The sequence below is a fragment of the Apium graveolens genome, chromosome 2 (assembly GCF_009905375.1).
Source record: "Apium graveolens cultivar Ventura chromosome 2, ASM990537v1, whole genome shotgun sequence".
Taxonomy (NCBI): Eukaryota; Viridiplantae; Streptophyta; class Magnoliopsida; order Apiales; family Apiaceae; genus Apium; species Apium graveolens.
Genome location: NC_133648.1, coordinates 15,415,192 through 15,442,391, shown reverse-complemented (window position 1 = coordinate 15,442,391; position 27,200 = coordinate 15,415,192). Strand labels below are relative to the sequence as shown.

The 27,200-nt window shown below is 32.7% G+C and overlaps 2 protein-coding genes across 2 annotated transcripts; one reads left to right on the top strand and one right to left on the bottom strand.

The window, feature by feature from the left end:
• Positions 1-11,595: 11,595 nt before the first annotated feature.
• On the top strand, positions 11,596-13,896 carry LOC141707017 (inositol diphosphatase DSP4). Its single transcript, XM_074509973.1, has 6 exons — positions 11,596-11,912; positions 12,165-12,258; positions 13,030-13,087; positions 13,202-13,245; positions 13,338-13,519; positions 13,631-13,896. The coding sequence occupies exons 1-6, from the start codon at positions 11,674-11,676 to the stop codon at positions 13,671-13,673; spliced, it is 660 nt and encodes a 219-aa protein (XP_074366074.1). The 5' UTR covers positions 11,596-11,673; the 3' UTR covers positions 13,674-13,896.
• A 5,991-nt stretch (positions 13,897-19,887) lies between these two features.
• On the bottom strand, positions 19,888-21,480 carry LOC141707016 (1-aminocyclopropane-1-carboxylate oxidase). The gene is made up of 4 exons (XM_074509972.1): positions 21,299-21,480; positions 20,983-21,209; positions 20,499-20,832; positions 19,888-20,293 (listed from the first exon to the last, which is right to left on the bottom strand). The coding sequence occupies exons 1-4, from the start codon at positions 21,401-21,403 to the stop codon at positions 19,997-19,999; spliced, it is 963 nt and encodes a 320-aa protein (XP_074366073.1). The 5' UTR covers positions 21,404-21,480; the 3' UTR covers positions 19,888-19,996.
• Between the last annotated feature and the right edge of the window lie 5,720 nt (positions 21,481-27,200).

The window sequence follows — 27,200 nt, the reverse complement described above, 5'->3', positions numbered from 1 at the left end:
TCTGGTATCTAATACCCATCTTGACGATCAAAATGACTTTCATAAAGTAGCTTTGTGAGTGGGTCTGCTATGTTGTTATGTGTGTCAACTCTAATTCAATACAATATAAGAAATGTTACCGCGCTCCCACTAACCCTTTTGTAGACGCATGGTTCATCTGCGTTTTTGATAAAATCAAACTCTTTGATTATCTCATCAAAACGAATGTTCCATCTTTCGAGAAGCTTGCTTAAAACCACATATGGTTCGCAGCAGCTTACACACTAGGTTTTCATTTCCCTTGGAAAGAAAACCATCTGGCTATTTGCCATATCACATAGTCGTAGTAAGCAGCATTCGCAAGCAAAATCCGAACTGATTTTAACAGGGCTACAGGTAAAAGGTTTCATCAAAGTCAATCCATTGCCGTTGTTTGAATCCTTTTCCCAAAAGCCTGGCCTTAAAGGTCTCCACCTGGCCATCTGCTATAATCTATCTTTTGTATACCGTATACATAGATTCCATTCTGGATTTCATGGCACTATGCCATTTCTCTGAGTCAACACTACTCATAGCCTCATTATAGGTCACAGGGTCGTCATCATCAATGATCGACAACTCATTGTCATTCTCAATGACAAGGCCATATTACCTCTCAGGTTGGCGAGACACTCTCCCTGACCTATGAATGGGCTGTTCCACAAAAGGTTGTTCAGTCAGAACAGGTGTTTCCACTTGATCCGTAGTAGTTTGTGCTTCTTGAACTTCATCAAGTTCAATTTTGCTCCCACTGTTTCCTTCAAGGATAAACTCCTTTTCCAAGAAGGTAGCATGTCTGGAGACAAACACCCGATGATCGGTGCAAAAGTAATACCCTAAAGTCTCTTTAGGATATCCCACAAAACTACATTTTACGGATCGATATTCCAGCTTATCTGGGTCAACTTACTTGACATAAGCTGGACATCCCCAAATCTTAACGTGTTTAAGACTCGGTTTCCTTACTTTCCATATCTCATACGGAGTTTGAGGAACAGATTTGGAAGGCACCATATTCAGTATATATGCTGAGGTTTCCAATGCATAACCCCATAGGAATACTGGAAGATTTGTATAGCTTATCATGGACCGAACTATGTCTAACAAAGTTCGATTTCTCCTTTCAGATACCAATCTGGAGGAGTCCACTAGAAGACTATACCATTTACTTTGAGATAATCTAGAAACACTCCATTAAAGTATTCACCATCTCGATCTAATCGAAGAATTATAATACTATGTTTGGTTTGTTTCTCCACTTCATAGTTATATTCTTTGAACCTTTCAAAGGCCTCAGACTTGTGTTTCATCAAACACATATCCGAATCCAGATCTATCATCTATGAAAGTAATGAAGTATGAAAATCCACCCATGGCTTGCGTAGACATTGGTCCACATACATTTGTGTGTACCATTTCTAGCAAATCTGCAGCCCTCTCTCCATGTCCACTAAATGGAGACTGCGGTGCCACTATAAAGTGAGATTTTCATCATCCCTTTTCTTTTATTAGTTTGTTCAATCTGAAGTAAATTATGTCACATATATACAAACCATTATTTAAAGTACCACGTCCATAAAGAATATTATCTCTAAGAATAGAACATTCATTATTCTCAATAATAAATGAAAATCCAGCCAAGTCTAACATGGGAATAATATTCCTCACAATCGAGGGAACAAAATAACAATTATTTCAAACAATAGTCTTGCCCGTAGGCATATGTAAATGAAATGATTCTACATCTTCAGCAGCAACTCTTGCTCCATTTCCATCAGTAGAATCACCTCCTTTTCCTCAAGAGTCCTACTTCTCCTTGGTCCCTGCAACAAATTGCAGATATGAGAACCATAGGCGGTATCTAATACCCAAGTAGAAATGACATATTCACTTCTATCATGAACATACCTGAATCAGAAGCGGTAGTCTCACTACCCTTCTTCTTCTTCAATTCTGCAAGGTAAACCTTGCAGTTCCTCTTCCAGTGCCCCACCTTGTTACAGTGAAAGCAAACAACTTTGCTCTCGGGGTCTTCAGCTTTTGGTGGAACCGGCGTTTTCTCACCTACTTTCTTCTTCTTGGAAGAGTTCCTCTTCCTTTTCTTAGGATTGGAACCTTCACCAATTAGAAGAACAGAACTCTTCTTAGGGGGAAAATTCGATTCCGCAGTCTTCAACATGTTGTGGAGTTCAGGCAGGCTGACATCCAACTTATTCATGTGAAAGTTCACAACAAACTGCGAGAACGAACTTGGAAGCGATTGCAAGACCAAGTCTTGGCTCAGCTCCCCATCCATGGCAAAACCAAGTTGTCCAAGACGTTCAATCAAATTGATCATCTTAAGTACATGGTCATTCACAGATGATCCCTCAGACATCCTACAACTGAACAACTCCTTTGATATCTCATATCGAGCTGTCCTCCCTGCCACATCATACAACTCTTGTAGATGCATGAGGATAGTGTGAGCATCCATATGCTCATGTTGCTTATGTAGCTCAATGTTCATGGAAGCTAACATGATGCATTGAGCAACATTTGCATCATCTATCCACTTACGATACACAACATGTTCATCATTATGTGCATCACTAGCAGGTTCAGTAGGCTTAGGTGAGTCAATCACGTATTCCAGCTTCTCAATCCTGAGAACAATTCTTAAGTTTCGAAGCCAGTCAGCATAATTAGGACCAGTCAATTTGTGATAGTATGCTCCTGAGTGATAGTGCAGAAGACATAACGTACAAAGTAAATCTGTAAATGATAAACACATAACAACACTTAGCAAATATTCGATTTCATTTTAAAACACTATATGAATCGGGTCTTTATTCATAAGTGGCTCCCACTAGTTTATCTAATTTATTCAACCCTCTACGTGAAAAATTAAGCATTCATAATGCTAGTGGGAATAGGGATCCTACATTCCATTACACAACCCCGGCTGTGGCACGAAACGCCATGTAATGTTCAATAGGCAGACAACTCTTGTCAATTACATCTTATGTTATTCCCTAATCAAACTTTAGCCTCTTGAATAATTGAGTCACGGTTGTGGCACGACAAACTCAATATTCTAAGTCAAGTCAAACCCAACATTCCGTACAAATAAATCAGTCCCCAAAGGCCCACGGCTGTGGCACGTAACGACCTTTAGATTCTTATTCAATGTACACATCTCTATGTAATAGAAAAGTATTTCTTATTTCGAAATCAAAGCCCTCGGCTGTGGCACGAAACGACAATGATTCAAAAATAAGAACTACTTTCTATCATATTGGAAGGCTATGACCGACACAAGCCCGTTGTGTCATAGGCCAATTACTACTTGATATTATTTAATTTTAGAGGGATTATATTACGTTACAATCATAATCATATTATAAAGAGATTCTTCCTTTTAAATTAAATATTTCAAATCAATAATCAATAATCAGACGATTCCCAGATCGGGTGGAGCATTGTCAAGAGGCGTCACTTAATAACCCTTTCTTACAGATAGAAATCTGTTATTGACAGAATCATCTTTTCTCTCATATCGAAAATTCATATTCAATTACGTGTTTCACAAACACAAGAATCTCATGATTGTATTCATAATATTATTCTTAAGGTTATGAAACAATTTCACTATACTAGGTTGTCTAACAAACGCCTTATGTTCATTTAAGTTCACCTAAATCTATCATCGCATGATAAACTAAGCATATATCACATATATCAACATGAATAAACATCAAGATAGACATGTTACATCATCTAGTACATTAGTCTAAGAATTATACATCTCTATGTATCACATGAAGCATTTAAAAGCAATTTAAACAGTTAAAAACAACTTAAAAACACTTCTGTTAGCTATAAACAGTTCGAAACAATTTCATAAAATATCATATAATATACCATTAGAAGCGTCTTGAAAAGACGAATCCAACGGCACCAAAATCGCCCTAATCTGACCTTGCACGCGCCCTTACGCGCCGAAAGAAGTTTTCCCACGCGCTGACACGCGATGTCAGGCGCGTGTCTGAACTCCGCCACGCGCACCACGCGCTTCACGCGCCTCACGCGGCCGAAATCTGATGCTGACGTCACCAGCGCGTGTCTTCCACGCGCCGCGCGTGGCACGCCAGCGCGTAAGCCCCACACGCGCGTGGTCGACGCGCGGTCCTTCCCCTGTGCGTAAACTGTCGCCGTTTTTTTTTTCTTTTCCGCACGGAATTCCGTGCCGCTTACCTGACTTTTATGTCTGTTGAATGCACGTAAAAGACAGAGACAAGGACAGACACACAGAAGTAGTACAGCAGCAGAAGTATAATATATACAATTCATATATATATATAAGATTTATTTAATTACGAATTTTAATTGAAACAACTTCAAAAATTCATAATAAAAAATCTATACATCCTAAAATTATGAAAAAAATACCCAGACGATCTACAACACTTGTAGAACCCAGATCAACATTCAAAATTATTCTGAGAAACAATTTCTCATCAGACAAAATTAATACATAATATAACTTGTAAAAATTATAATTAATTCATACAAACACATAAAATTATGAAATTTTTACCACAGATCTATATGCATACAACCTATGCTCTGATACCATTGTTGAATTTTAAACGCAGCGGGGAGTGGCAAAACACTTTTACACACACAAAATCCAAATAAAAGCATATAAATCGTGAATAAAAATTCGAGGGATCGAATCTAACCTTTTAAAATAATTCGGAGACAATGATCAGAGATCCTTAGCAGTTGCTCCTCAAGTATGAAGCACTCCACCGGTATCCACCAAGAAAACGACTTTTAGGAGGAGGAGGAGGTGGAGAGAATTTGGTTTTCTGAAACTTTTGGGTTTCTGGGGTTTGATGTGGGTTAGAATAAAATAGGGTCTATAATAGTGTATTTATAGGCAAAATTTTCAGCTGAAATTTTCCCATAAATATTATTATTATTATCCCATTTATTATTCTCATTAATAATTAAAACACCTTTTAATCATTAATCCTTATTCTAAACACTTTAGAAATAATTCTCTCTCTTGATTTAATTTCCAAAAATTAAATTCTTTAATTAATAATATTAAGAACTTTTCTTAATTAATTTATAATCAATTAAATCTCATTTAATCAATTATTAAATTTGCCAATTAATTATTTATTTCACAAATAAATAATTATTAGCCATTATTAATTAATTCCTCCACCATTAAATCATTCTCTTTTTATGGTGTGACCCTGTAGGTTCAATATTAAGCCGGTAGTAGAAATAAATAATAATAAAACTATTTTATCATTATTTATATAAATTCTCTAATTTATTAAATATGATTAATTAATTAATCACATTTATTCTACATCGTGAGTGATGCTTCTCAACATATCGCGACTATCCGGATAATATGAATTCACTGCTTAGAATACCAAGAACCTGTCAGTGAATAGTTACCGTACAATAAACTCCTTCTACCCTGCAATGTCCCGATTAAATACAAGGCATGGATCTCGTGTCAAGCCTATCTAATTCAATCACTTGCTTACCATTTACTATGCGTAGTTTTATGCAAATTAGAAACTCCTTTCTAATTTCATTCACTCTGGCCAGAGATTCCTGAACTAGTATAAGTGGATCAGCCTTGAACATTCGCTTCCTTCACTGGAAGGGGTAGATCCTTTATTGATCATACACTATCTTCGTGTACAAATTCCTATACCCAGAAGAGCCCTAATAATTGTCCCTGGAGACTAAGAACTAAACCAAAGCATAGTTCAGTGTACAAAAGATGACTATGATGACCTCAAGTCTAAGGATACTTGTACAACTATCACTAAGCGAACAACTGCTGACACGTGAGTGAACTCCATCAGTTGTTCAGCTGGGCGAGTCATGTTCAGTGAACTTATTCTATAATAAGCACCTACATACTAGCTATAGTGTCACCACACAAATGTCTATGAGAACAGACATCCTTCATAATGAAGCAAGCATAGTATGTACCGATCTTTGCGGATTATTAATTACCAGTTAGTAATCCTATGACCAGGAACTATTTAAGTTTAGAGTTATCATCTTTTTAGGTCTCACTATTATGATCTCATCATAATCCATAAAAAGCTTTACTCTAAACTATGGTATATCTTATTTAAACACTTAAATAGATAGAGCCCGTAATAAAAACAAAACAAGTCTTTATTAATATCAATGAAATCAAAACAGATTACATAAAAGTTATTCCTAAATCCTAATACACGATTGGACTTAGGACATATTCCTTTCAGTTGCCCTTGTCAAGAATACTTCAGGAGTGTCTGTGTCTCAGTTAAGGTATTCTCATATCATTGGGAGTTTGCAGTATCTAGCTAACTGTACTAGACCAGATATTTCATATTCTGTGTCTAAGTTGGCTAGATATACAAGCTGTCAAAACAGAACTCATTGGGATGCTCTTGATAGAGTACTTAGATATCTAAAAGGTACAATGTACCTTAGTTTATACTACAGGAGATTTCCTGGTGTGCTTGAAGGGTACAATGATGCCAGTTGGATAGCTAAGAAGTCTGGTTCCAATGGAGTGACTGGATATGTGTTCATCTTGGCTGGTGGAGCAATATCCTGGAAGTCAAGCAGACAGACTATAGTGACTCGGTCTATATTTGAGGCTGAGTTATGTGCACTAGATTCCACGGGGACGGAGGCTGAATGGTTACACGGACATATGTTTGCGATACCTGTAGTAGGCAGACCGCTTCCTGCTATTTTTATTCATTATGATAGTCGAACAACTGTCGACAAGATTAGCAGTAAAAAGTATAATGCTAAAACAAAGAGACACATCCAAGTTAGACTTAAGTATATAAGGGGTTTAGTGTCTGATAGGATTATAGCTATAGAGTTTATAGGAACTCAGAATAATATAGCTGATCATTTGACTAAGGGACTGGAACCTGCAGTGATCCTCAAGTCAAGGTTGGGGATGAGACTGTCAACCCATCATAATTCATCAACAGTGGGAACCCAATACACATGAGATGAGATCCCTCGAAGTGTATTCAATGTGGTAATAACAAGTTGTAAGGATGAATTGGTAGTATCTTTGCTACATATATGATACTATTGTATCTGAGTATATCCCCTGTAAACCTAGAAGGTATTGACACTGCTAGAAAAGTAAGAGTGTTAAAACTCGGAATGAGGTCAGGTCATTTGACGAGATAGTAGTAGTATATCTCTGGAGATGCCCAGCTAAGCGAATGTAATTGTGTGGTCGCAATTAGAGGAAAGGGTTATTTCTTGAAGCATTCGACGAACAGGATCGAGACAAGACCATTAATGTTTCAAAGCCGTAGATTGGCACCATAGCTGTTGACTTGTCGTCGTTTATGGAACATGGTTATACTAAACGGATTAAGATTCAAGGTGAAACATTCCATCTGAATCTGGTAGCCATTGAAGTAGAGGACTTAGGGGGGTTCAAACCTGGAAGGGTACCTACTCTGAAAAACAATTCATGATAAAAAATCTGATCGCAATTCTGTATGGATTTGTGGGGGATTGTTAGAAAATTGGATTTTAGATCATAATTTTATTATATTCTTGATGATAATCCTAAAATCTAATGATTGGAAGTTATTCCATGATATGTGAACTTAAACTTTCATATATGATTTTAAGAATTTTGCTTAATGGAATCCATTGAGATTGTGACATGAAGTTAGCTTGAAAAAGTTTGGAAAAAGAGAGTGTATTTTTTGTCACACATTGAAAATAATTAAATGGGGGTATAGGCTTTATATGGTATCACACACATGGGTAGTATATAACTATTAAGGTGTGTGATGGTCCATTGTGTTGTTGTGTGCTTCACACGCACACACACGCGCGCCGCCGCCCCCCCACGCACCGCCCCGGGCCGGGCCAGGTCGAAGGGCGAATGACTCGGCGTCTCGCGTACGCGAGGCCACCTGGGCGAGGATTTTAATTATTTATGATTTAATATTTTAGTTAGAATTTATTTATCATTTTGGGCCTGGTTATTATTCTTAGGCTGGGTTCGGTTGTTGAATTGGGCTTAATCAAATTCATTTGATACATTGAACCTGGACTATAATATAATATATTCATTGTAACCGATAATAATATTTCAAATTAAATATTAAATCTGATATAATAATGTGAGTGATAAATGTAAAGCCTTTACAATTCTAATTTAAATTCAAAATTCATTAGTTTTGATTTATTTTATTAATTGTGCAGTTTAATTCCTATATTAATAGTGTGGTCAGTTACACATAACCTCTACAATAAATATAGGACTAAGTAGCTGAGGTTGAACACACAACACACATACATTCTCTTCTCTTCTCTGCATTCTCTCTTCTCCCAAACACAAATCCGAGCTGCTTTGTTTTTTCCGGCGATTGATGTGCTAGTCGAGGTGGAGTTTGTTGTTGCTGTTGTGGAACATATAACTCATAGCTGTTTTATCCCGGTGGGGACATTGCAAGCATCCCAACGCAGCATGTGGGGGCAATTATATCTTCAAGAGTCAGCTGTTTTGTTACTTTCTGCATTTTACCAGTTACAAATCACTACTTTCTGTTCTTTATTTAAGTGTTAAAGCTATGATTACTGGTACACACTCTTATTTTTCTTTGTTCTTACTGTTTCAGATTTGCATACTGTTTACCCTACATATTTTGCTTTCTTAACTGTTATCTTGCCTTGTCTTACTAAATTCAATATATATAAATGTCTCTATGTTACTGTAATAATAATTAGTATTTTTTCCAACATAACGTACATGAAAGTTGGTTATAGAGACGCAAGTCACGCAAATGCTAATGCCAGGAGTAGTTATTCTGTTGTCGAATAAGCATAAATAATTAGAAATTGTATTATTACAAAAAAAAACAAGTGATCTATAAACAGCCATTTACGACCAGACAAAAGACATACTAGAAACCCACCGAAAGTGATACCAACTTAATGCAGCTAATCAGTAACTACTAGACTCGTATTTGGAGACCTAAATGGACTTCTCTTTCTCCTTTTTATATTATTTTTGTCGGAGAAGTTAAGGTAATTGTTTTATTCAAACTCAATATGTAAACTAAAACTTTGTATCAGCCACGAATCGTTAAACAGAATATCAACCCCATAATAATTTGGATTCCGAGCAAAACCACACTAAATCGATCTGTTTATTTTAATTTTTGGCTACATAGACAATAATATTAGTATTTTTATATATACACGCGTGTTATAGCAACAAAATCAACTCTGTTGCATCACGTCATTTTACATTATAGTAAAAGTAAATTTACGAGAGCTTGTTTATGTAAAAAACATAAATAAATATATATAACGAACATGGAATAAAACAAACAAGGCTGAGTCATGGATAGATACAAAGAACCTTGGGCCAAAAGTTACACATCTTGAATTATTAGTCAAAAAACTTTGCCCCGTGAAAACACTAGGTAGCAAGAAGTTACACTCAAAGCGAAGGTGAAAGAAAGCGCATGGAAGGACCACAGAGCTCTTGTCATGAGGCTAGAAATGTAAAAATAAGTTTATTTTTATTCGAACTTTAAAAAGTCCGATATTTTTAAAAATGAATTGTATCAGACTTTTTTAAAAACCGAGACAGGCCGGTCTTCCTCAAAAATATAAGTTCATTCTAGGTTCGCGTGCCGGGCCGAATCGAAACGAATCAAGTTTTATCCAGCTTTTTAAATTATATTTATTTTTATCTAAAATATTTATTTTATATAAATAATATCATTATAATGATTAAATACAATAATAAGTATATATAAGATTGTGGACTGTCCAAACGTTAGTATAAAGAAGCTTACAGCAGTTGTCTGCCTGATTTATGCCTTCTGTATAATATCTCAAATTCTATAAATTTAAGTAAACGTAACCTGTAATTTAATAATAAGAGGATTATGTTACAACTAATTAAACTAATAAAGTAATAGAATTTCATATATTTTTGATAGGAGAAAAACCAACTAAATATAACTTAGTTAGTTCTAATAATGTAATATAATATCAATTTTATAAAAAATATTGCATATATTTTTAAAATATTGCATATATTTTTAAAATATTGCATATATTTTTAAAATTTTACATAAAAAATCGGTTTTTATCTGGATTTTTTGAAAAGCCGATGTCTTTATCCGGACCGAACCGTACTTTTATCAGGATTTTTTAGGTTTCGGACTGGCTGAATTTTCAAGAAAAAAGAAGGCCCGGGGGTCGGGCCGAATCGGGCAAGACTTTTTACAGGAACGGACTTCTCGAACTTTTTTCCGGATCGGATTTTTTGAACATCTCTATCAAGGGTCGCCTTGCTTATTTTAAGAAAATATTTTTTTTTGTAGTTTAATTGTAAAATAAATATTAAAACTATTCAATTTGTAAGTTATTTTTAGATAATATAAAATTAGAATAAAATGTGTCGACTTGTTAAAAAATTGTCTGCCTTTGAATATCATTTTACTTGGTCCACAAATGGTGCCGTGGAACATGACAGGTTATTTACAAAAATATATTTTTTTATAAAAACATTTCTCAAATCAAAATCTTTTTATTAGTAAAAGGAATTTGTTTTTTAGAGTAAGTTTTTTATTTTAAGAGAAAAAAATAAAAAGATAAAATTGTCCTTAAATTCATAATAAAAATTCTTGAAAAAAATTAAGACATGAGTAATTTGATAATTTCATATGCTTCTATTTTTAAAGTAAAAAAATTGCTTTAAATATAACACTTTTCTTAATTAATTAGTATAAAATATCGCTCAAAAACGAAAAAATGCCTAAATAACTCATTTTTGGGCTTAATTACTTATAATGCTTTTTTTTATATATTGTATACAAAATATTGATCAAATACACATGACTTACGTACAAATTCTAATTTTTTATTTTTCTGTAAATGATACACATGAACTACATGCATCGTCTTTATATTAACCAAACATGAATACATAATTATTTCAATGCGTGTAAGCCTTATATTCCCATTTTTAAAATATATTTTGCATATTGTTCAAATAAATTAAAAGAAAAAAGAGTATACGCATCTCCAAAACATGTAAATGCACATCTTAAAAAACTGTGTATTCAATATATATTTTGGACAGTTTTCAGAGGTAAAGTGAAATGTGGGTATTTTAATAAAGCATTGTCATTTTAATAACTTTTTAAAGATAAAATACTATTAAAAACACTATTTAAAGATAAAATAAACATGGTAAGTAAATAAAAATGATATAATTCAAAATTGGAAAGTTATCTTACATTATCAAATTGACAAATTCACCGCATCTCTTGACAAAAAATATTTTAAATATTTTATCATTTTTAAAAACTCTAAACGAATATCCTGATTTTATTCATCCGATTCCTCACCTCACCACCAAATATATTAAATTTTAATAAAAAAATATTTCTCCGCAGTGGTCTTTTCCACCCCTCTTTGATTATTTTAACCAAACGGGCCCGACCCGTCTCTAAAACCTATATAAACCCACACCCGAGAGCCCAATTATAAATAAGCAACGTCAATTATAAATCTAATCAGTCTTCGAATCTTCAACTACTCTCTCTCTCTATTATATCCACTTAACTAATTATGAAATCCGAGCACAAATCCCTATGCGCCGTCACTAACGGTGACGGCGCCTTTTTTAAAACTATCCAAGTCGCCACCGAGACTTTCTTTAAGCCCTCTCTCGCCGCCGCCGATTCCGACGAGGAGCTTTTCAATCCGCCGCTCAATTTCGCAATGGTTGATAACGGAATTTACCGCTCCGGTTTCCCTGATTCCACGAATTTTCCGTTTCTGGAAACTCTCGGGCTGCGTTCCATCATGTAAGTGTACTTACAATGTCTTCGATAAATTTTCGGTCCCAACATAATAGATAGTGGTATTTTCAATCTCGATAAATTAATAAAATTTTCGGACGGATTTCGGGTTATTAAGTTGAAACTTAATAGATACGGTTTATTTTTAATCTCGATAAATGAATAATTTTTTACTATCCTGACCTGAATAATTTTTACAGTTATTACTGTATGTGTTGTTATATTTTGTAAATTGAAGTGATAGTTTTGGCTGTGTAGATATTTGTGTCCGGAGCCTTATCCAGAGGCGAACGTCGAGTTTTTGAAGTCGAATGGGATTCGATTGTTTCAGTTTGGGATTGAAGGCACTAAGGTATGAGTTTATTTTAATGGCGTTATATGTAATGTGAATTTTTTCGTGGAGTTTGGTTTGTAATGTAAGTCGTAATTTATGTGCCTAAATCGATCATGATCACTTGAGAAGCGTGCAATTTGGAACAATTGATTGTATGAGTCAATTTCGGTGATCATGTATCTTTTCCCTGTGTTAAGGTATATTGAAAGAAATAATTTAGTTGAAGCTTGTGCCTATACGATTGTCTTAGTTGTCTGTTTGGTATCTAGTTATGTGGGGAGTGTGCTTCCTAAAATTGCATAGCTATGTGTCAGTCACGTGTTTTTAAGATTGATTAAAGGAGGGGGCATGTGATTTTTGTCGATTATAGTTAGTAGAGTGAAATGACTATTATCGGGCAATCGGTTTAGTCTTGGTTGCAGTTCAATTAAAATTCACTTCTCATTTACCAAGAGTTAGTGAAAATATGATTTACCTTTATGTTGATGAGTAGCGAATAGTCTTGAACTTTGTTTCTATATGTTTGGGATTTGGAAATATATACTAGGACTCTAAATGTAAATAGCGTTTAGAGTTATGCTTATATTCATGGAGAGATTTCATAAAGTTATCATGATAAATTCAAAGTAAAAGAAATACAATTTCTAGCAGAAAAAGAAGAAGAAACGCATGTTACTATTTTCAGTATTGTTTCTATGGAAGTCTAGAAATGAATATAAATGAGGTGCCATGTTTAGATATGATTTTTTATTGAATTTGAATTATGATATTATGATTTTTTTTTCTCAGGAGCCATTTGTTAATATTCCAGAGGATGCAATTCGTGAAGCTCTGACAGTTGTGCTTGGTATTATATATTAATCTATTTGAATTTTGTTTATAAATAATGTTAGTTTTTTTAACTTTATAAAAAGGTTAACTGAGCTTCAGTTAATTAATCTCTTCTTCCTTGGCATTTCAGATATTAGGAATCACCCATTGCTGATTCATTGCAAACGAGGCAAGGTGTGTGCAACATACGTTTGTCCTAAAGTCATCAGGAATCTTTTGAATCAATTTCTAATTTATTTTGTATTTGTTATGGATCTATTGTTCAGCACCGAACAGGTTGTGTGATCGGATGCTTGAGAAAATTGCAGCGATGGTGCCTGACTTCTATCTTTGATGAGTATCAGCGCTTTGCAGCTGCCAAAGCTAGAGTTTCTGACCAGAGGTTTATGGAGCACTTTGATGTTTCTACAATTAAGCATCTACCTATCACATGCTCATTTTTGAAGAGGTAAAGACTAAACATATTCACATTGGAAGATTTTGCTTCTTTGATAAATGGAAAGTTCATTTGTTCCTACTTGGGATTTTTCTGACCTGGAAAAGGTGATATTCTTTTCAGCTGTGAAGGAAGGACACATTCTTTTCCATCAGAGGACAAATAGCAGTTTTGGGTTGCCTTTTCCGTGTCTCCAGTCTTTACAGAGCATGGATTACTGGAGTGTTGTGCTATTACACCGAATGCCTAGTTTGGGAGTTTTCGTTCTGCCTGATAGGAAGATTATAGCTAAATAAGTTACATTCGCCGATTTTACTTGACGTATGGTTGTCAAAATTAGAAAGTTAAAATAGAGAATGTATCAAAGTTGATCCGAAATTTTGAAAGCATTACCAGTTTCATTCTTTAAAAATAACCAGATGCTAATTTTTTTAATTGTATTGTGGATATTACAAAGGAGAATCTGCAGTATTTTAGACCAAGACATTGTAAGACAGTTTAAAAATATTTAAGGTTTTTGTCATTTTCCAAAACCCCCTAAGCTCTTGCAATTTGGCAAATATTGAAATTACCATCCAAAACTTTCATGGCTTCGAAAGTTCCTTGGGCTCAAAACTTGAGGCCTCAAACACAACTTCCAATTTGCCACTCATCTGCTTATTTCTCATCCAAGCTTCTGCTGGATGGATAAAACAATTTTTAGGGTTGTAAAACAAAGGAAAAGGTACCAAGCTTTCATCGGGTTGAGCTCATGTAATAGCTCATCCCTTCAGCTGATCTTCGAGTTTGATAACAATGAAGTGGCATATCGGTGGAACTTTAACCCATTTGTTACCTTGAGGAGCAAGAGCTTGAGACCTTGAAAGCTAGATGAGGCACTAGCATCATTGAGAGTGCGAACCCTGGCCTCATTGATTAGCTCTGGTTAAGGACACAGAGTGTAGTTAATTTTCCCAAGATCAGGATCTTTGCTTCCATTAGAGGCCGTCTTTGGCCAATTTGTATATCTTTCCAGGCAAGACATCACACATGAGCGCACATTTCATCATTGAAAGCTTCAATTAATTAAAATGTGTATTCGACAGTGAAATGAAGGACTTCGTAAATGTTTGAAATTGGGGGCAGCTTGGCTAAATTGCGTTATTCTGAGGAATCGTTGATAGCCTAGTGACAATTTTCTTAAACCTCCGTTACAAGCGCTTTCTATAATGCTCCATTTTAAGCCTCTACACTGTCTCCGGCACTTCATGTGAGATCCCATGTTCTGTTGACTGCAATCCCCGATCGATTAATTATGCACAAGTGCCCGTGCATGTTCATATACCCCGATTCTTGCAAGCATATTTATTTTTCTGCACAGAAGATTGCTGGTGCAAGTTCGTTGAACCTTTTTACACGGGGAATCATCTAGCAGTAGGAGATCAGATAATTATGTAAGCCGATGAATATTCTATTTGAAACCTGAAATGTCAAATTCTCATGTATGGTCAAAAAATATAGATCACGAAATGTTTGCGAAGGCATTGTCTAGTAAATTACTAGAATAAGGGGTATTTTATCAAACAAAGTCCCCCGTTCTTGCCGCCGAAAACTAGAAAATGTGATTTATCTTAGTTCACGTGATTTACATATTATTGTGTGAAATTGTGGGGTTTAGCCGGTGTTTGAAAAAATGAATTTTAGATCATAAATTTTATTATATTTTTTATGATAATTCTAAATTCTAATGATTGGGAGTTGTTTCACGATATGTGAACTTAAACTTTCATGTATGTTTTAAGAATTTTTCTTATTGAAATTCACATAAAATTAAAGTTGAAATTAGCTTGAAAGAACTCGAAAAAATGAAAGAGTTCGAAGAAAAAATGAGAATGTGTTTTGTACCACATTGGAAATAAATAAAGGAGTTGTAGGCTTTATATAGCATCACATACATCGGTAGTGTACAACTACTAAGGTATGTGATTGTGCATTGTGTTCTTGTGTACTTCACGGGCGAGGATGAGTCACTTTGTAAGTAAGGTAATCATTTTTCTTGTTGAATTGTACCTATTTGCTACCACTGTTTTTCTGTTTCTTTTCACTGTGTTAAAACTATGGTTACTGGTACGATTTCTGGTCTTTCTGTTTCTTTTCACTGTGTTAAAACTATGGTTACTGGTACGATTTCTGGTCTTTCTTTGTTATTATAGTTACTGATATGCATGTTGTTTATCTACATGTTTTGTTTCGTTAATTGTTATCTTGGCCCTGACTTGCTAAATATGTTATATAATTGCCTCTATGTTGATGTAATAGTTAATATTTTCAATTGCCAGTGCGCATCCAAAGGGCTACGGATTCCTGTGATTAAAAAAAACTACAAAGTGGTTATCTAATTTTTTTGGGAACTCATTTAGGCTAATGGAAATTGGAGACGAGACATATATCATTTGGTTAAATTTTGAAAAAATAACAACTATAAATTAATGAAATCCTAATTAATAAATGTTGTGCGAGTCACATAAATTACAAAAAAGAATTTTTTACTTTTTTATTATTAATTCTTCTAACAAATTCATCATAAGTTTATTAAATTTCAGGTGAATTTTTTTTCAAGATTTATCATAATAATATATATTGTAATTATAGTAATATATATTGTGATTATAGTGTTTTGAACGAGAATCAGTAACTGATAATATATTCAAATTAAAAATTAAAGCTGATATAATGTGTGAGATAAATGTAAAGCTTTTACATTTTATTTAAATTCAAAATTTATGAGTTTTGATTTATTTAATAAATGTGCAGTCCTGGCGACTCAACTGATCATTTTTCTTGTTGAATTGTACCTATTTGCTACCACGGTTTTTCTGTTTCTTTTCACTGTGTTAAAACTATGGTTACTGGTACGATTTCTGGTCTTTCTTTGTTCTTATAGTTACTGATATGCATGTTGTTTATCTACATGTTTTCTTTCGTTAATTGTTATCTTGGCCCTGACTTGCTAAATATGTTATATAATTGCCTCTATGTTGATGTAATAGTTAATATTTTCAACTGCCAGTGCGCATCCAAAGGGCTACGGATTCCCTGTGATTAAAAAAAACTACAAAGTGGTTATCTAATTTTTTTGGGAACTCATTTAGGCTAATGGAAATTGGAGACGAGACATATATCATTTGGTTAAATTTTGAAAAAATAACAACTATAAACTAATGAAATTCTAATTAATAAATGTTGTGCGAGTCACATAAATTACAAAAAAGAATTTTTTACTTTTTTGTTATTAATTCTTCTAACAAATTCATCATAAGTTTATTAAATTTCAGGTGAATTTTTTTTCAAGATTTATCATAATAATATATATTGTAATTATAGTAATATATATTGTGATTATAGTGTTTTGAACGAGAATCAGTAACTGATAATATATTCAAATTAAAAATTAAAGCTGATATAATGTGTGAGATAAATGTAAAACTTTTACGTTTTATTTAAATTCAAAATTTATCAGTTTTGATTTATTAATAAATGTGCAGTCCTGGCGACTCAACTGATCATTTTTCTTGTTGAATTGTACCTATTTGCTACCACTGTTTTTCTGTTTCTTTTCACTGTGTTAAAACTATGCTTACTGGTACGATTTCTGGTCTTTCTTTGTTCTTATAGTTACTGATATGCATGTTGTTTATCTACAAGTTTTGTTTCGTTAATTGTTATCTTGGCTCTGACTTGCTAAATATGTTATATAATTACCTCTATGTTGATGTAATAGTTAATATTTTCAACTGCCAGTGCGCATCCAAAGGGCTACGGATTCCTGTGATTAAAAAAAACTACAAAGTGGTTATCTAATTTTTTTGGGAACTCATTTAGGCTAATGAAAATTGGAGACGAGACATATATCATTTGTTTAAATTTTGAAAAAATAACAACTATAAACTAATGAAATCCTAATTAATAAATGTTGTGCGAGTCACATAAATTACAAAAAAGAATTTTTTACTTTTTTGTTATTAATTCTTCTAACAAATTCATTATAAGTTTATTAAATTTCAGGTGAATTTTTTTTCAAGATTTATCATAATAATATTTATTATAATTATAGTAATATATATTGTGATTATAGTGTTTTGAACGAGAATCAGTAAAAATTAGGTAAACATTTGATAGTTTGTCGGAAAAATATTGAGCTATTTTATATAAAACCCCTATAAAAAGTGGCAATATCGGGATTTATAATGATTCAAAGATGAAATATCTAATAAAAATATGAAAATGCTAGAGTGACAAAATGCAGTACAAAGTTTTAGACAAAATGAAATGTGATAAATTCTGATTGAAATGAGCCATATTCATATCTATACTATGAGGTGTTTGGTTGACACTTATTTACTTGGGTATTTGAAATACCTGTGAAGTGATAATAGACATAGACACAGTTATTTGGTTTTACAAAATATAGTTATTAAAAATGACTGAAAACTCTAAATACCTGTGCAAAGGGAAATTGTTTACTCACCCCTACCTAGGTTAGTTGCACTTCCTAAGTTAAAGGTGAAAAACAAAAAAATCCATATTTTATTAATAAATATATTTACAAATAAATATGTTTCTTTATTAAAGTAGGTGTTAATAAATTTTTTATATTTATTTTTAATTCCATGTAAAAATATCTTATATTTAAAAGCATAAGAATTTACAATTAAAAATATTAATATTGAAATCTAATTTTTAATTATTATTTCAACTCAATTTTATTTTATAATTTGTAATGTGCATTTATAATTTATTCAATATAAAATATAGCAATTATTTAAATTCATGTGTTATAATGTCGGTACTTATGTTTGTTAAGACATTAATAAAAAAAAAATCAGAAAGATAGTGTGTGTATAATTATTTTTCTTTTAAATTTACATATTAAAAAAAGTAATGATAAACACCAAGATAGTTATAATAAAAAAGATATAATAATTAAATAAAAAAATTGTTATGAAAAAAAATTAAACTAGTAAATTAAATGAAAACGAGGAAGTGGCTAAATGCTGTTAACCAAACAAGTTTATAACACTTTCCCGGAAGTTTATATAGATGGGAAGTATAACTTCTTAGGTAAATAAGTTCCTGGGTGTAACAAACAAGACATATTATTATAAGTGAAACATGATTTAGTAACGCATTCCTAAAATGTATGTTAACACATTTCAAAACTAAATCATATATGCTATGTAACTACAAACTCTATAAATTATTATTCAACCTAATTTCTAATTGCACTCAACTTTTTTCTTACCTTTTTTATAAAAAATCAAACAATTCCAAAAGTAATTTTAATAATTCATATTATAATATAACAAAATAATTAATAAATTAAGAAAATATTAAAAAAATATCAAATCCACATACACCATTGTTATTCAATATTTCTAGCCTATATAAACTGTGGTATAAGGATTTTTTAAGATTTTATATATCTAAATTTTGAATTTTCAATAATATAATACATATATAATTATACGTAAATATTTTAATTTGGTTATTCTAAATAATATATAATTATGGTATTTTATAATTTATTTTTATAAAATAATAAAATTACAAATATTACGTACGGGTTATAGGCTAATATATATAAGCACAAATTAAAGTATATCACCTCATTTTATAATTTTTCTATTTAATATATATATATTTTTTAAAATTAATTTTGTACTTGTAACACTATCCTAAAACAGACACTAATTGATTATAGGTTTTAGAATATCAGCTTGTGTTTCAATCCTAACGCGATTAAAGAAGTAGGAGTACAATTTAAGCAAAAATCTGTAGTACACAATATCAAAGAAAACAGGGGCCGGGGCGCAATGTTAGCAGCCCATAATTTTAAATAGAGTCAAAGGCAATAAAATGAAATAGAAAAACAAACATACATCAGAAGAAGAACAAGTCAATCCAGTTATAAGAGTTGTGATATTTTCTTTTTGTGATTAAAATTTGTAATACTGCAACTTTCAGTTTATCATTCATGAAATGATCACGCTTATGTTCAAGAGAAATTGCATATGCTTGAACTTTGAGAAATGCTCTAGTTCGTAAAATCATTTCCAACACCTTACAAGATACGGAGTTTTCAGCGTATTATTGACTAATTTCTAGTAAATGAGGAAAATATAAGTCTCACACGAATGAAATGACACGTATGATCTGGTACATTTTTAAGATCTTCAAATATAATCATAACCAAACAGAAAATCTGGAAAAAGAAAGCATTGAATAATAGTTAGATTAGACAGTTTGGTAAACATGGTTAGAAGAACCAACGAAAAGCTTCAACTGTTTTCTAGTTTGCACATACATTAAGGAAGCAGAGAATCTAGTGTTTGCAAGATAAATGGGCAACTAGTAAGAAATTTATAATAATATCTTTCTTGTAACTTTATTGTACAAAGAAAAAACACTGCCAGAGACTCCTGAACACACCAGTATCATAACATTTTTAGATTACATAACTGTTGCAGCTGCAGGGGGCAAATTAGCAGTTGCTCCCACAGTTTTCATTGCTTCAAATCTCGGTTCTTTGGCCTGGAACTTGAGTCCAGCATAGAGCTTCATGTAGTCATGGAACACGAATTTCGGGTAAACTTCTTTCTCGTCTGCTTCTTTCTCCACCAATGATTCAGCTGGATAGATCACAGCATCGTTTCCAGGGTTGTAAAATGAAGCAATGGACATCCGGTTTCCATCGGTTTGGGCTATCACACGGTGAAGCACACTCTTGTATTTGCCATTTGTTATGACCTGTTTGTACAAAATTAGAACATTATTAGTGTGACTATTTTTATTGAGCAGATCTATTAACGGGCTTGGGAGAGTGTAGGTGATACACACTTTTGTGTTTGTTAGTATCAAAAATTTTAAAAAACATTTAGGACTATTGTCACAGAAATTAACAAGTACAGAGAAAATCTAGCAATGATTAGAGGAAATTGACAATTGTCTGTACCTCAAGTTGATCACCGAGGTTGATAACAATGGAATGGCGCATTGGTGGAACATCAACCCACTCGCCATCCTTAAGGAGCTGGAGACCGCTGACCTTGTCATCTTGGAAAAGCAAGATGATGCCACCAGCATCGGTGTGAGCCCGAAGTCCCTTGATCAGGTCCGGCTTAGGACAAGGTGGGTAGTTACTCACCTTTGTCCCAAAATTCGGGCCAATGCTTCCATGAAAGGCCTTGGTAAGGTATCCTTTCTCTAGTCCAAGATTCTCACAGAACAAGTCCAATAGCTCCTCCGCTAGTTTCTCTAGCTTGTCAGCAAATTCCTTCATCACTTTCCTGTCATATCAAAAATATCAAGTACAAGACTACAAAAAATCAACTAACTAAAAAACTAACCTATTAATCCTTGCAAGTAAACTAAGGTCCTGATCACACGTAGTCCTTACACGTGTGTGATATTCATGTTCGAATTTACAAACAATTTACCTGTGCTCATCAGTGAGATCAGGGACTTCAGAAATGTTGGATTGGGGGAGATGTCGTAAGTAAAAGGTGCTCTCCCAATCGACGTCCGTAACTTCAGCTTGAACTCCTTCAAGAGCTTTGCTTTCCACCATTTCTCTAAACCTCTGTTCCATGCATTTCTTGTAATGATCCTTTGTTAACCTCTCCACTGTGTCCAAAAGTTCATTAGAGATCCCATGGTTCACAAGCTGCATTCCACATAAAAAACAACACACCTGTTAGTCACAAAACACAAACACTTGTTCATAGTACACATGATTGTTGTAGATTAAATGACCTCAAAGAAGCCCCAGTTTTCACAAGCATCTTTGATTTGGTCCATAACAACAGCTTTCTCATCACCATTAAGCTTCTCTAAGTTGATAACTGGAAAGTTCTCCATCTCTTTTTCTTTGCTTTCTTTCTTTCTCTCTTAATGCTACTCTGTAAAATGTTGAGCCACTTATAATTCTTATGAACTCAAGGCTGAGATTGGTCTTATTTATAGAGTGTGCAAATTAGTCATCATGCACCTAATGAACCAATATCATATAGGACCACTACGTGTAAATAATTTGGACACGGAACAACCACACACTAAACGAAAAAAAATATTATGTCAAGCGGTCAAATATTTGATGGCAAAGATAGACTCTGACCGGTGGAAACTCCAAAATCATAATTTGTTGATACACGTACTCATCTAACTTAGTTTATATTTAAAATAATTATCTTAGATGTTCCGTGGAATTTGAGTGTTACTAATAAGATTACACATTCATCGCAATGATTTCTCTTTTTTCTTCTTTCTCGAGAAATTTTAATTTTCACCAATTTAGGACACGTAAAGAATTTATATTTTATCTTGTTCTTACAGCAGCATATGGTCATTTTTTCTTGCATCTTCTTCTTTAGAAGGTCGCTCTCAGAAAACCTGTTGCAGTAGGGTACCATAAACTTTAACACAACATGACCAAATTTAAACAATTTTAATAAAATGAACAAATCTGGCCCCATACCATACATATAGTGGACGGGGAATACTCAATAGGTGAACAGAACAGAATAAGGAATCATTTTTTTTTGGAACAGCAAATCTAACAAGAGCACGGCAGGGTTAGTTTCATTCTATTTGCATAACGGGGGCCATTGGAATTTATCTTTTTAATTCTTTACTTTAAATCTTACTTTCCTCTTTGATGTGATTATGCTTCATCCAGGAAACTCACATTTCCAATACACTTTGTAGTTTGTACACATCTGCAACATCATCAAAACACTGTATCTGACATGTATTGCCAGTTGTTTTCATTTTAAAGAGAAAGAGATTGCCGTGTCATTTATGACCACAAACATATATAATTGTGTCCGAGTCTGCTGCTAATATTGATGGTAACAACCACTGTGTGCTTATTATGTAGAGAAATTTTTTAACGTGTCCGAGTCTGTTGCTAATATTGGTTGTAGCCAACTTTTCGCGCTTATTATGTGAAGAAATTTTGACGTAAATATGGATAAGCATACAAGGGTTTTCTTAATGCTTAAGAGCAGGAAATGAGCTCTATCCTAACAAAAGGATGTGGTGGACCTGTAGTTACACAAATTGGAGTAGGAGGAGCGTCTGTATGAATTGAATAGTTGAGGTATACAGATAAGTGTCCACTTTAAGTCTCGAAAGAAACTTGAAAACTAAAGAGTTGGAGAGGGTCCTCAAATTGACTCCCACATGTACTGTGTTTCCCGGTAATCATCTAGTGGTAGACATTTTAATTATTGAAACTCAAAGTCTCCTGCACTGTGTCTATACATGCATGCACAGGCATAACATATGCCCCTCAAAATTTAAAAAAAAAAGACCCTTAATGCCGTATCTAATTACAATTGTTTCTGAAGATCGGATCTACTTCAATTCGAATAAAAATAAGTCGTCAGCATTGGAGTACAAATGCAATGATTTGAATAATTTAATTTTCAAAGTCCATGACAAATAAATATCAATATGAGTGTTAAAGAGTATAAGATCATGTTCGGATTTTATATTAGTGAATTATGAGAACCCGAGTTTTCTTGACAGAATTTTAATATCATGAGCTAGTTACTCTACAATTTCACGATATTAGAGTAACACATTTTTAGAATTTAATATTAATTTTCTGACATTATTTCTAATAGGGTGTTGTCAAATTTGATGCGACAAGCCACTTCTCATTCCTTATATATCATATTGGATAAGACTGAAATTCGAATCCGGCGGTTCATGAGTTTGACCAGCTCGAATTTGTTTAAGCGAGCTCGAATGACTCGTTAGTTAAATGAGTCGAGTTTGGGTAGAGATTCCCAGTTTCAACTCGTTTAATTTAACGAGTTGACTCGACTCGTGAAATTAAACAAGCCAAATTCGGAAAAAGATTTAGATTCGATTAAGTGTAGAATTAAACGAGTATGCTCACCCGACTCGTTAAAACCAGGTCATTTGGCTAAATGGGTCGACTCGACTCGACTCGTAAAATAAAATGTGTTAAGTTCAGGAAGAGATTTAGGCTCAATTAATTAAACGAGCCGGTTCGCCTCGAATTATGTCCCGTTCGAAACTCGATCCGCTTGTTCAACCCGAATTAGAACATGCCTACTATTAGAGTTGGTGGGTTGTCATAAGATTGTCAACGAATGTTGCCAACTTTTGGCAATTTTCTAAAATGGTTAAAATATATATATATATATATATATATATATATTGCAAAAAAATATATATTATTAATATTTTTATTTAATTCAAGAGTTATTTATGATTTAAGTCAATTTTTAAATGTTACTATTTATTAGAGTATAAAATTGTCAAATTATTATGAATTCTTTTCCGGCCAATTTCGGATTTCATTTGTGTTACAATAAAAAATTAACATATTTGATTATTTGACAAGAATTGGAAACTATCCTACGGATGTTGATTTTACCCGACAAGAAGGATACCCGACCCGTTTCGTTTGGATTTATTTAAATCCGATTTTTTGATTTTGGATCCAGATCTGGATCTTATTTTCAGACCCGAAATAGTTTTGATATGAATTTGAATTTTAGGCATACCGAACCGATACCCGACCCCAAACCTGAAATACGTTCCAAACCCGAACTGAATCCAAAACCCGAAAAAAACCGATAACATATTCATATCTTACATAAATTTACAACAATAATACATGATTTATATACATCAAATAATTAATTTAGTATTTATAACTGATATGTTGGATAATTGCCGATAATTAAATTTATTATATTTAACTTCAATATTGAATTACATAAATATGCAGAATGCTGTTTCTTTAGTTAAATAAATGAACACGCGTGATTGACTGAGTCGAACCTTTAACTTATATTTAGGAAAGTAAGATCTCAACCATTTCATCAAAGTTGATTGACAATATATACAGTACTACTTTTGTATTCTTATTATTCAATGAAAATGTGTTATATAACATATTTGTATAATAATATAAATTTATTTATTTTTGATTAATTACTTTTAAAGTATCCGAATTAAACCCGAAATCGACTTGAAATCGAAAAATATCCAGAAAATCGGATCTAGATTTTTTTAATATTCAGACACAAATCCGAACCGAGCCAAAATATAATGGATCGAATTTTAATTAATAATTTGATCCGATCCGATCTGACCTGACCCGTTACAAACCCTGGACTATTCGGGCAATGAGATATTTTAACCCAGTCTTACCCAAGTAACCAACACATTTAATGTCTATGTTGATATAATTAGATATTAAATTTGAAAACCAGGGGTGGTGATAAATTGAACGAGACCCTCCCCCTCAAACTGAGTTACGATAATGATAAACAATTCACATAAACTGGGGGTGGTGATGAACTGACATACGCATCATTAGCACAACATATTGGCATCGATTTTACGCATAAAAACTAAAAAGTCTTGGAGGTCGTTTGTTTCGCGGAATGATATAAAATTGAAATAATGAATCAGGTTAAGATGATATAGAATTAAAATATTAAAAATTATATTTTGAGAGTTTGAGATATAAATTTTGGAAAATTAAATTTTAAAACCACATATCAGATATATAAATGAGTTTGGAATGAACAAAATTCATACTTATATCATAAAAGCCTCAAACACACGAACCCTTGCAGATATGTTGATAAAGTGGAAATGAAGGAAGAAAGCATGTTGATAAATTCTAATTTGGATTTGAATGAATGAATGAATTTAATAGGTCACGTGATATACATATTCCCTGTCCAATTTAAATCATTTTATTTGGTAATTAACTTAAAATATCAGCATAGTTAACATGCTGGGTATGATGTCCTTGTTTTGTTTTATAAGTAATATTCGTATATAAGTGGTATTCATCTTTCTTTGAATATATGCTAATTTAGAATATATGCATGTGCATTATAGATTTTTAGATTGCGAAGGCGGCGGCTGCTCTGAAATATACATGTTTAAGACAATTTGTATTTGGTTATAGCAAGCAATCAGCTGTGGTTAAATTTTAATCCCATTTGTATTTTATATACTATTTTCCTATCGTGATTTTGACAATACGTGGATCATCTTGAACCTTCACTTGGCCATCATCATGAGGTGAATGTCTTATCGAGTCTCCAACTTTAAATTTATGGTCCTTTTGAAAATTGAATTTTATTTGAAATTCTGAATTTTATCATATAAGCTGGTTGGAAATTTAGATTTAGATTTTATTTGAAATCCAGCATATATGAATTCATATATTAGTAAAAACATGAGACTTTTAAATGACAACTCAAACTCTGTCATTTGAAATCTCTTATTTGAAATAAAATGCAAATTTCCAAACGCCCTCTTAATGCTTTTAAAAAAATTGTTAACATTGTTTCCATTTTTGCACAGTGTTATTTAATTTTATATAAAAATTTTGGAGTGAAATTTCCATTGTCTACTAATTCGAAATCCTACCCAAAATAATAAATGTGAATAGTATTTTCTGTTATTTTAAAACAAAAACCTTAGTTAGACTTCAGATAGCTGGACGTAAATATAAGCCGAGCAGAATCGAACACTTAACGTGTTAAATATCAATTTGTTAAAAATGCGTTGAACTAACTTTTTATCAAATCAAAATTTTTATTCATCTATCAACTAATTAATAAAAAAATTATTCTCATGCATTACGATCACATATCTGTTTAACTAACATGTTCATGAATATCATTATTGAAGTTATTCGCGAACTTTCAGGTTCGGTTCTTTTATAAATCAAATATTATAATTATATTTATATTCGACTCGTTTATAAATCAAATCAATATCCATCGAATAAAAATTGAACTTTTCATGATCATATCGACTTATTTATTGTCCTCCCCAAAATAGTTGGAAAAAACATAATGAGGTAGAATATGTCCAAATATATTATTCATAATTATCATCGTACATAAAATGTGCCCGAGATTAATTAACACTTCTTGAACTGATTCTAGTGACCTAAATTAACATAAAATAGTTTAAGTTGTTAATCACCGAAGATTCTTAACAAGAGTGTAATTTCGTAGGATGGATTTTAGTGGTATACATTTAGAATGTGTTCTCTTGCGAGGGAGAATACAAGTCAAGAAATTTGAGTCCAAAGTCAAAATTAGAACCATTCTATGTTTTTGAACAAAATAGGGGTCAGTTTTGTAATCAATGGTGATGTAAATGTTGATAATTACTCATTAGCAACCAGGACTCTTAAACCTTTCTATTATAAGCAGTCAGATTGATAATTACAACACGTGACTTCTTTTCTTTTGTCATTTAACTGCCTTCCAATATTTATTTCTCTTTTGTTGTAATAAAAATCCATTCTTTGAAGATTCCGCATCAAGTTTTTCTCGGTTATGAAAGCAACAGTTTTGCTTATCGACGCAATATACAATAATTAAGACTTTTTTTTACAATAATTAAGACTTATTATTTTAAATAATGGAGGCATGCAAATTTGAAATGATATTTTATTGTGAAATTTATATAATAGAAATGTTAGGATCACAAGATACGTTTCTAAATAATTAATTGCCACACATGTCATAATATTATTAATTATTCTCTCAATAATAATACACAACCTCTTGCACACTCATGAATCACATCAATGAAATCATCCCACATATCATTTGTGAGATAATTTTTTAGAACCATT

Coding starts and splice junctions, on each gene's coding strand:
- LOC141707017 (XM_074509973.1), top strand. CDS start 11,674: ATGAAATCCGAGCACAAATCCCTATGCGCCGTCACTAACGGTGACGGC. Junction 13,088..13,201: donor AGCTCTGACAGTTGTGCTTG/GTATTATATATT, acceptor TTGGCATTTCAG/ATATTAGGAATCACCCATTG. Junction 13,520..13,630: donor ACATGCTCATTTTTGAAGAG/GTAAAGACTAAA, acceptor TATTCTTTTCAG/CTGTGAAGGAAGGACACATT.
- LOC141707016 (XM_074509972.1), bottom strand. CDS start 21,403: ATGGAGAACTTTCCAGTTATCAACTTAGAGAAGCTTAATGGTGATGAG. Junction 20,833..20,982: donor GATCTCACTGATGAGCACAG/GTAAATTGTTTG, acceptor TTGATATGACAG/GAAAGTGATGAAGGAATTTG. Junction 20,294..20,498: donor ACCTCGGTGATCAACTTGAG/GTACAGACAATT, acceptor TTGTACAAACAG/GTCATAACAAATGGCAAATA.